Source organism: Nipponia nippon, unplaced genomic scaffold (genome assembly GCF_047370975.1).
Source record: "Nipponia nippon isolate SJK-2023a ecotype South Korea unplaced genomic scaffold, ASM4737097v1 scaffold_10, whole genome shotgun sequence".
Taxonomy (NCBI): Eukaryota; Metazoa; Chordata; class Aves; order Pelecaniformes; family Threskiornithidae; genus Nipponia; species Nipponia nippon.
Window position 1 is genome coordinate 36,702,821 of NW_028262291.1, and position 10,818 is coordinate 36,713,638.

The 10,818-nt window shown below is 45.6% G+C and overlaps 1 protein-coding gene across 1 annotated transcript in view; it reads right to left on the reverse strand.

The window, feature by feature from the left end:
- The window catches only part of SPRED1 (sprouty related EVH1 domain containing 1), a 64,085-nt gene extending 57,036 nt beyond the window's left edge, over positions 1–7,049 (reverse strand). The window contains exon 1 of the mRNA XM_087746627.1: positions 6,355–7,049. Coding sequence (XP_087602753.1) covers positions 6,355–6,386 — 32 coding nt within the window. The 5' untranslated portion in view covers positions 6,387–7,049. The remainder of the gene's footprint in view (positions 1–6,354) is intronic.
- Positions 7,050–10,818: the final 3,769 nt, after the last annotated feature.

Below are 10,818 nucleotides of genomic sequence, written 5' to 3' on the forward strand. Positions count from 1 at the left end.
AGAAAAAATGCTTGTGATCTCCCTGCGTATATAGATGCATTTATCATCATTATATTGGGTTTTTTTATTATTATACATTTTCCCTACCTTATTTGGAGCATTGGGAATTAGGGCCTGCAACTGGGTGTAGCAAGTCAGTTATTATTTAACTGGAGCCACATTTATAAACAATTTTAGTACTCAAAGCACTTAAATGCACATTTTTTGTCCCTTAGCATATCTAAAGATTTGTTGGTCATTTGTTTGTTTGTTTGTTTTTTTAATTGTTTTCTTGTCATACATAGGAGAAAAACGGTGAATATAAAGCTCTGAATATAAATGAATGAATATATATTCTTTTAACAAACTGGCATCACAGATATCAGCATGAACATTATGTAAAGATAAGCTTGAAAAGATGTGAAAACACATGCACTTAAAATGTCTGGTTACTTCCTACAAGTAAGTGCCATTCAACACCACCATAGACTTAGACAGACTGATTATTATTACAGCTATTTTTCAAGTAGGAGCGATACCATGTTTACCCTGGTACCATATACCATAAAATATGTTAGCATATACAACATGATACCACCTCATGTATGAGAAAAAACACAGGGAGTAGTGCCAGCCAACAGATTTTACTAGATCATAGTCTAAGCACTAGCAAAAAAATAATCTTCTCTTACAGAGTACAAGAAAAGTAAGTGCAACAAAAGTATGTACTGGTATTGTCTTAAGTCTAGAAATATATGTTAATACAGCATACCAAAAGAGCATCCAGTCCCCTTCCTTCCCTCAAAAAACAAGCATCGTTGAAGATTATTTCTGCTGAATACCAAGACTGGTTAGAAGACATATCTAACAAAGTATTAGAAAGTATAAAAAAATGTTGCAAATACGTTTACATCTTATTGGATTTTAATTTGGAATATTTCTATCACATTAGTCACCAATAATTAAATAAATACTTCACAAGTAGAAGTGCTTTCAGAAAGAGGAATGAATATTTTCAAGGGAGAGAAAGGAGGAACAAATTTTATATTTTCAGGGACCATTTAATTTTTGTTTACAAACAATTGCAGCCACTCAGTAACTGTGCTAACTGCACTAGTTAAAATTTGCTTGCTTAAATGTTGTTGCACATCAGAACAGAGAGGAAAAAGACAAAGATATGTCTATAATATATCCATAAAGAAACTGGGATCCTCAACAACATGGTAACTCCCAGCCATCTTTCAAATTCCTTTAAGGAAACTGCAACGTTCCAACCGAGAAAGAAGAATAAGAGGGAGAAAGCAGGCATTTAAACATCAGAACACACCATTTAAGACAACATATATTGTATGCCGTATCATAGTTACTTTTTTTTTTAATCAGGGGAATAAAAACTAAAAACAACAAAAGTATTTCCTTTGTCTCCTTTTTAAACTTGTGTCAATATTCTGAAAAGTATTTTTTGCTTCTGTTTTTTGTCATATCCCATCAAGTCATCACCAATGCATACGATTTCTCCAGACACAGATGAAGAATGGGTAAATAACAAACAAAAATACCAGTGTTCAGCCTAAAAATCACCAGGAATGCCCTCAGCTTTAATCCTGTGACTTCCGCTCCTGTCAGGATATATTCCTTTCAAGAAACGTCTCTACTTTTAAACATAGGCTGATGTCCTCACTGCCACTTTAACACTTCAAGAACATTAACTTTTAAATGAATAAACAAGGCAAACACTCGTCATTTCTTAATTCAAATATTATCGCTGGCTCCAGTTATGCCAAAACATCCAGAAAGCATTTTTCTGCAATACCACAGCAATCAAGGAATGTTGCTAAGGTGAACCTTTTTTTTTTTTTTAAATTAAAACATTTTTTTAAATTAAAAAAAAACCAAACAAACAAACCCTGACTCCCAGATTATGTAACATGCAAATTCAGCTTCACCTTCAAAATAGTGTCATGTAACATAAAGCCAAAGAGACAGCAAGAAGCAGTTGATAAGACTGGAAAAGCCTCCCCAGGACTCTATAAAGAATCATTCCCCCAAAAGAAAATATATCAGAATTGTAATGATTTCATATAATCAATTGGTTTAAAAGATGCTTTCCTTAAAAAAAAAAAAAAAAATTCTTACTTCTTTTTACAAATTCCTTACATTAATGGATAAAGAATTCCAAAGTCTATATATGCCCTAAACAGCAGAAAGAAAATGAGCCTGCTGAAAAGTGTTAAAATCCTCTCAGAACTAATAAAACCAAACCAGTTGGCTTTACTTTCTGCTATATGATTACATGTTCATCTTTCAGTATTTGGAATGCAATACAAGGAGTTCTGAAGCACAAATGAAGTATAAAGGGTATTTTCATAAATATTGAAAGAAGACATGAATGTATCAAGTGTTTCATTTTAAAAATTTAGTTTGGCTTTACTTTTTCAAATCAACACTTAAGGATGTTTATAACATTATAAATCTAGAGGCTGTTAAGCACACGGCATTAGTATACACTCTGTGTTTCTTTAATTTATAATCTCTTGAATTAAATTATCTAGGAAAATGAGTGTAAGATTATCTATATTTATGTAGCAAAACAATTAGCATATGACAGTCTGAATCTGTAAAAATACAATACGTAAAAACAACTCTGAATATAATTCAAGAGCACAAGCATTCCCTGACAGAGAAAGAGGCCACCTGCAATAGAGAGGAAAGTAAACAAGCCAATAAAGCAGTGCTCCTACTTTTCAATAGCAGCAACTCAGACTCCATCTTAAGGTTGTCATCATTCATCCCTACTGAATGGGGACTACATAACGTAACAATTATTCTGTTTTACCTAACACTGAAATTCAGTAGCACTTCGACAGCGATAAAATCTGCCACCAAAACAGGAATTTGGTACAGTTCTTGCCCACCTGCCTGCTTTGACATTATTACGTCAAGTTGCACGAACAGCAAATTGACCCACGAGTCCACAAATCCTACTAATTCCTTCATTTAAAAACTGATAGTATTTGTGAACACCACATTGTATTCATGCTGACCACACTGATTGCAAAACACCACTCAGGGGAAAAGAATGAATTATCTGGAGATACAGAAATACTCTCATTTAACTAATATCTAACTGACAAATACAATAACGTTGTTACAAGAACACTGTAAAAATCACCAACGAAGATTCACCCGTGGCAATCAGACTTTTATAAGGCTGCCTTCCATACGTTCATGACTAACAAGAAACCTAGCAGTCCTTAATGCAGCTTTTTAATTCATCTTTCCTACCACCACCGAGAATTTAACATTATTAACTGAGGTCAAACTCTAGACACCGCAAATATTTGTATCTTACTCCATAAAATGAAGTTTTATAAACAAAGAATAATGCTCAATTACCAGAATATTCCCGGTAGCCACAATGACACAAAATGCATTGCAAAGTACCCGTATTCACCCTTATATGCCAAGCGATTTGTTAATGAATTCAAGGCCACTGATGTCATCAATTATACTGATAAAATTAAACACAGTGAACTTTTAATATATGCTGAATTTCAATTTGAAGATCTGCCCTATTTTCACAAACGGTTTCTTTGGATTTTCAAACATATTTCCCTATTATTTAAAGTGACATGCTTGTGCTACGTGGAAAATCAACCGAAGAGGAACGACGACTCTGGCCTCGCCAAAAACGCTGTCAAAAAAAGCAAATGAAACCGAGAAGAGAAATATTTTTCTTATTTTTCTTCTGATATTCTAATAACCAAAGTAAAAAAATCTGTTCTTTGAGAAAAAGCACTGTTTATAGTGCTTTGTAAGGTTATACACATTTAGCTCAACAGACATAACAACACTGAATTAACTCAAACCAAATACTGTATGTGAGCTTTCCTTTCTCATTTTAAGTAAAGATTAGTAATCTTTCAGGTATCCTCTTAAAGCCTCCTCCACACCACGAATGTATAATTAAGGATCACCTTAGTGTAATTTGTTAAGATAATGAAATAGTGTATTCATGAGCAGTGAACATCATTTTAACACTGGCAACCACAAAACAGTTACATCAAACAAATACATTGTCTGATTCAGGATCCCTCATCACTAAGTTTCATTCGATTTTATTTTTTTAAAGATGTCAAAATATTTAAAATCAAAGCTAATAAACTGTTTAGAGGTCAGTTTATGCCATATTAAAAACATTTCTCTGTTATTCTGATATTTCAGAGGTCTCTTCAGCCACAGCATAGGTTAAGGAAAAATGACGATAGCTAATCTGCCATAAAATTCTCAAAGCAAATAGACAAAAATTAACTGCATTGCTGATTTCTATCAATTTAGTTGTCTTCACTGTTACCTGTATAATAGGCAACGTTTTCAGATGTCTCATTAGGTATGACTGACTTCCTTCTGCACTATGCTGATATCTTGCAGATATAAGATGGTATTGTTCAATAAAATGTAAATTACCCCAAATGGATCAATATATTGTCTTAAAAGCACGTTCATAACAATGAATTTGAATTTCAGTATTTTATTTTTGAGGCAGTATTTCTGGAGGGGAAAATATTTCAACGTTTTCTGAATAAAACTCTTCCCTGCTTAAATGTTAGATGGTACAGGGAGAAGGTACTTCTGAACTAATGCTCCTTTACAGGAAAAGGACAAACACAAACCATAAAAACAACTCCCTCGCCCCCCCCCCCCCCTTTACAGTAGCTTCCCATGCTCGCAGCCATAAGCCCTCTTTCTGCTGCCCTCTCTGAGAAACCTGCCGGCCTGGCTGCCTCTCCCTTCCCATGCAGGTCTGATCTGCGAGGCTGCTGAATGCAGACACTGTACTGCACTGTGAATGGACAGCCAGGTATTTTATGAATGGAGCGGATCACGTGCTCCCAGCACCTCCCCGAGCTGATATTTCCCACATAACTGTGTCAACAAGCAGCGAACGGCACATATTAATACAGCAGGTCCCGGAGACCGTCCTCCGCCAGCCGCTGGCTGCAGGCTGGCCCTTAGCACAGGAGCAGCAGCTTTGGGCACTCTGCAGGGCAGGTTTTGCCGCAGGTCAGCGGTGATGACAGCAATTTTTTTTTGGTCTTTTTTTTTTTTTTTTTATGAATGGAGATTGTGGTATGCAAATGAGAGCGATTCACAAAAAAGGAAACATGGCGGCGGCCCCGGCTCCCGGCCCCGCGGGCGTCGCAGCGGCTCCCGCCCGGCCCGGCCCGGCCCGCTCCGCGCTCCCCGGGCTCCGCTCCCCGGCGGGGCTCCGTTCTCCGCGGGGCTCCTCGGGGATCAAACGCCGTATTTTGGGGAGCGCGCGGGAGGGCGCGCAGGCTTTGCTCGGAGGAAGGCAGCGAAATGGGAAACCCGTCTTTCCTGCCGGAGGAGACCCGCCCGCCCCCCTCCAGCCGGGCTGCTCTTCACTCACCGACGGCTACCTGCGGCGAGAGCGGGCGCAAGGCTCCCGCCCCACCGCCATGGCCGCGGCCGGCACCCGCATCATTCATAAAATCAGCCCCAGCCAACACCGACATCGCGAATCGTAACGCCAAAGCTCGGGGACTGCAGCGATCGACTTTAAACTTCCCGATAATATTAAAAGTTTCGAAATACTTTATATTTGGCTTTCAGTGCCATAAAGAAGTCGGATGTTTTCTGACAAATATTTATCTCCTCCGACCCAAAATGTATTTCAAAGACAGCTCGTATGCCGGGGGATACAGCCGCACAGACACACATTCTCCTCTGGGTTTCCTCCAAACCAGTCACATTAAAAATATTAGAGATCCTCTAACTGTCCCCTTCCTCTTTTTCTTTTAAAAGAAAGAAGTCCCAAGTGCTCATTAAAAGGGGGGAAAAAAAAAAAAAAAAAGAAAGGCTTTAGGGTAGGTTTAAGCTGTATTTACACTGACTGACTCATCCAATTAAAATTCAGGAGCAGTTTCCTGCAGGATGAAGCTCCCACACACTAGTTTCCATGTGAAATATCTACAAGTAATAGGATATTATCAGAGGTGGTACGTGCCGATACCTCTCTGGGCATGCAAAACCCACCTTCCCCCTCCAAGACACCAGCGTTACCTGCACGGTTTTCTACCGGGCTTTAATTAAACCAGGCTTTTCTGGCCGCTGGCTCGCAACCCCTTCTAAACCAAGCTCCTCCACAAAGAGGGAGCTTCTGGGCTTCCATGTACGCGAGCAGAAACGCGCAGCAGGCGCACGGCGAGGCCAGGACACGTACGTGCGCGGGCAGGGGCCCCCGCGGGGCGCGGAGCCGGGGGGACGCGCCGGGCCCCGGCCCCGGCCCCAGCCCGATCCCGGGGCGCAGGGGCGAGCCGCCGCCGGCGCGGCGCGGGGGGAACGGCCGCTTACTCGTTGTTAGAAGTCGCCGTCTCTTCGCTCATTTTCTCCTCACCGCGATCCGACTGGGAGACGGAGCAGCACGGAGGCAGGCAGGGCGCAGCCAGAACTCACCAGAAACTTCACCATTGTTAACCCCCCCGGTCCGCCGCCCCCGGCCAGGGCACGGGCAGTGTCTGAACTGAGGGGGGGGGGCAAGGCGTGGGGGGGAGCGATCTTTATCCTGGAAACACGAAATCCTGTTGTCCGGCGCTGGAGCGTATTTCCCCCTGTCTTTAGAAATGATGATGATGATGGTGAAGGTAGTGGTGGAAACAGCAGCAACAACCACTGATCTTCTGCTCTTGAGCGGCTCCCGGTTAAAGGGGAACAGAGTGGTGGAGACAAGGGAGGGCTCCCCGCCGCAAAAAGCTGCACCGCACCGTCCTCCCGCTGCAGCTCATCTCCCGCTGCAGCCGCCTTCGCTGCTGCCCTCCTCCTCCTCCTGCTGCTGCTGCTCGGCCGCCTCCCTGCCCGCCCGCCTCCCGCGCCCAGCCGGGGCAGGCGGCGGCGGCGGCAGCAGAAATTCCTCCAGACACCGGAGCCGCCACAGGCCGGGGCAAGCGGGGGGGGGGGGGGGGCGGGGGAAAGGGGGGCAGAGCGGCTCGGCTGGGCTCTCCCACCCCCTCCGAAGCGACGCCGAGCACTGCGGAGGGAGGGCGAGCCGGCCCCCAGGAGAAGGCTGCTGACGGGGGGAGGGAGGCGTTTTAAACCAGCCCGGGGGTGGGAAGGGGGGGACGGAGGAGAGCGAGGATGCGTCACGGCTGTTTGTGTGAGGAGAGGAGCGGGGGGGGGGGGGGGGGGGAGAAGAGGCGCTGCCAGGGCGAGCGAGGAGCCCCCGGCCGCGGGACGAGGGGGAGAGGAGGGAGAAAGCCCGCGGGGAAGTTCAGCGGCAGCGCTCCCTCCCCGGCAGCAACTCCATTAGCGGCCGCCGCCTCGGCTCCTCGCCGCCGCCTCCGCCGCCTCCACCTCCTCACAGGAAAACTGGGCGGAAGCGTTGACTTCAAGCTCCTTCCGCCGCCACAGCTTGATCCAAAATAACCACAGGGGAGAGGGAGGGGGGAAAGTAATCCCCGCGGCCCGCGCCCGCCGCCCCACGGGCCCGCGCCGCCGCCCTCGCCGCGGCACCCGCCGGCCGCCCCGCGCGCCGCGTCCCTGAAAGTAGTTCCCTCCCCCCGGCGCTGCCGCACGCGCTTCCCGAGGAGCCGCCGCCGCACACGCACGCCCGGCGCCGCGGAGGGATATGCCAGCTGCCCCAGCGGCGCCCTCCTTCCTGCTCCGGGAGCGCGGGGCGCCGCTGAGCCGCTCCCGCGCCGGGCCCCGCCGGCCCCCGGCCCCAGGTGGGCCGCAAGGCCGGCACGGCCGGCGGCCCCTGCTCGGCGCGGGGCAGCGCGGACGGCCGGGGCGGGCGGCCCGGGGTGTGGCGGGAGCGGGCCGCTGGCGGCGGGGGGGCCCGGCTTGGCGGCGGCCTGCGGCGGCCGGGGGGCTCTGGCGGGCGCGGCTGAGCTCCGGCGGACCTCCGCCTGCGGGCCGGGCTTCCACCCTTCTACTTTTTTAAGCCGAAGTGAATGTAAGCGCTCAGTGTGCGACAGCCTCTGGGGAGTGCGGGGTGCTGGCGGGGCGGGACCCGCCGTGTCCCGTTCCCGGTAGCTGGCACCGGCATCTCCATCCTTGCAGCCCGCCGTTGGCCTCCGTGCCCAACAGAAATGCGCCGGTAAAGAGGACGGACGGGCGAGCCAAGAGATGCAGTCACGTTAACCTGGATCTGCTCTGCTTGAAGTGATGCCGTGTGAGGCTGCCGGCAGCATCCCCCCTCTGAAGATGTGCGCGGCTCACCTTCTCCCGGTGGAAGGGGAGCCCCTTGTAATTAGTTCCTTAACTCTGCAAGTCTGGGAGCAGTTCTAAGTGGGTGATGGCACGGGAGGGTGTACGAAACCCTGACTTGGTCCCTCTGTCTAAATGCACACTGAAATGGAAGCGTTTATAGTTGATGCAGGTAAGCAGTGAAATCAAGATGCAGCAGCAATTGAACCCAAATCCCGTTTCAGGAACTTACATAGTAAATGTGCTGCTTGATCTGATGGAAAAGTGGAGCAGTGCTGTAAACCCTGAGGACTCAAAAATCATGAGTCAGACCATCGAGTGAATTAGACTATAATAAAAGATTATATTGTCTGAAAGGTTGTCTGTTGGTTGGATTTTGATTTCTTCTTGCCTAGTCTTTGTATGCATGCGTGCCAACTGATATATCTCATTGTCCAAAATCTATGGAGTAAAATATTATGGTGCTACTGTAAGAGACATCACCTCCCTGATGCACATTTGTTATCCCTGGCTTCTTTTGTGTTTCCTCACGTTTTCACAGCTGCTCTCCAAGAGCCTTGTCTGTGAACTCTAATCCCATTTCAGTTTTCCCTGTAACTGTGGCATTTCTTCCAAACTCCGGCGGTGTCGTAGGAGCAGCGATGAGCTGTTCTCTGTTCCTGTCTGAAAAAGATGGGGCGAGCTCCGTTGGCGATGTGTGTCTGATTCCCACACTACCGTTGGTTGGCTGCTTTTCCCAAGGAAGGGAGAGACTGGAACATGGGAAATCAGGAGGAGTTTCCACCGTTTCAAGGGAACCTGGAGTGCCTCACGTCATCGTAGGCCAGACTACAAACTTGCAGCATCTGTTTGAATGCACAGAAGCAGGGCAGTATTGCATTTATCAAAGGTATTTGTTAAGGAAATTCTTCCTTTTCACCTAAGGTTTAAAGTACAATTTGCCTATGGGTCTTAATGGTGTCCAGAATTTTTCTTGAAGACTTTTCCTTTTTCCATGTGATTGAAAACTATAAGAAAGTGTTGCAGTGAGGAAAAAGCATATGCAGTTTCAGTCAGGTTTTTATTATGAGGGTTAGTTAAAGCATTTTAAACATAAATTTATTTTTATAGCATGCAAGAAAAGGCACATTTCCCTTCTGAATAGTTTATGTTCATTGCAGTATTCCTATGGATTGAAATTCCATGTTCTACCATAACCATAATGGAACAATTATGGCAAACTGCTATCACGCTCTCTCTGATAAAGGGCCCATAACACGTGTTTCAAGCAGCACACATCTCAAACCTGCCGTAATAATTCTTGCTTCCTTATCTGGGAGGCTTTCAGAGGAAATTTGCCAATTGTTCTGTAAAAATTTTGTTTCCTAAAAGAGTACACTCAAAAACGGATCAGTTATTCATGGCACAACCTCATGCAAATACTAAAAATACATTACAAACCCATTTTTGTACAGTTTTACAATTCACATGAATCAAATTGAGTATTTGATGGGACCCCCCTCAAGCGTTTTGACACTCAGCTGTGGGGATGTAGTATTATTCTACTTAGCAATGAGAATCCTTCCAGAGAATTTCCTGTCTTGTGACCGGCAGATAATGTGACTTCCTGCTAATTTAATTCTCATTTTCTACTGGCTTCAAAGTTGAACTATTTAACATTCTGTAAGGTAATGGTTTTATTAAGGTAGTTTGATTAAAATGATCCTGTACAAGAATGCTCAAGAATCAGCTCAGTTTGTCAGGTGGTGGTATAGCTCTGTTCGGATGCACCTGAAGAAAGAGACATGATGATGACAAGAAAAGAACATTAATCTGTTTTTTTTTTTAAAATTCCTTAAATATATCTAATGTAAAAATGATTTTCATCATGGCGATTCAATAAAATGATCTGGTTTGTAATATGCCACAAATAATTTCAAATCATTTCAGTCTCTTTAAGGTTTTTGTGGGTGTCTTTATTAAGAAGAAAACGTGTATTCAGTTGTCAACTGAAAACGTGAGACTCATCCTGCAACTTTTAGTTGTCTGTGTGGAGGAGGTGAGGGGAGAGGGGCCCACCGCTTCTTCACCTGTGGTGGCTCTCCAACTTCTGCAAGCAGTCCCATGCTGCAGCATGTGTAGCGGAGGTCTGGCAAGCCGTTTCTCTCCCTTCACCTGAATATCATAAAGAGGACAGAAAACCTGCGCTGGCCCGTGTCTTGATTTTGAAATCCTGTTCATTTACCTCTGCCCAGGCTGGAAAGATCAGAGAACGCAATCCTGGAGTGTTGGCGTCCTTTTCCTGAGCAGCAGTTGGTTCCAGGGCCTCCCAGGTTCATTTTTTGGAGCAGAAATAAGTGGTCAGGTGTTTTCCATGTGGATGGCTTATTTCAGAAATGCACGTGAGCCCTGCCTATGCAAACAAGGCAGAAGTGGGCTAGGCACGGGTGACGCCATTCAGAAGCCTCAGACAAATGGCCACTTCGTGTCCCAAGCACTGCATGTTTTGGGGTCTTGCCTCTTTTCATACATTCTGGGCCTCTTTGCTTTCTGGTCTTCCAGAATTTACAATTTAAATATCCCGAGTTGAAATGTGGCTTTCCTGTGTACAATCTGGAAAAGATAACTCTAAAA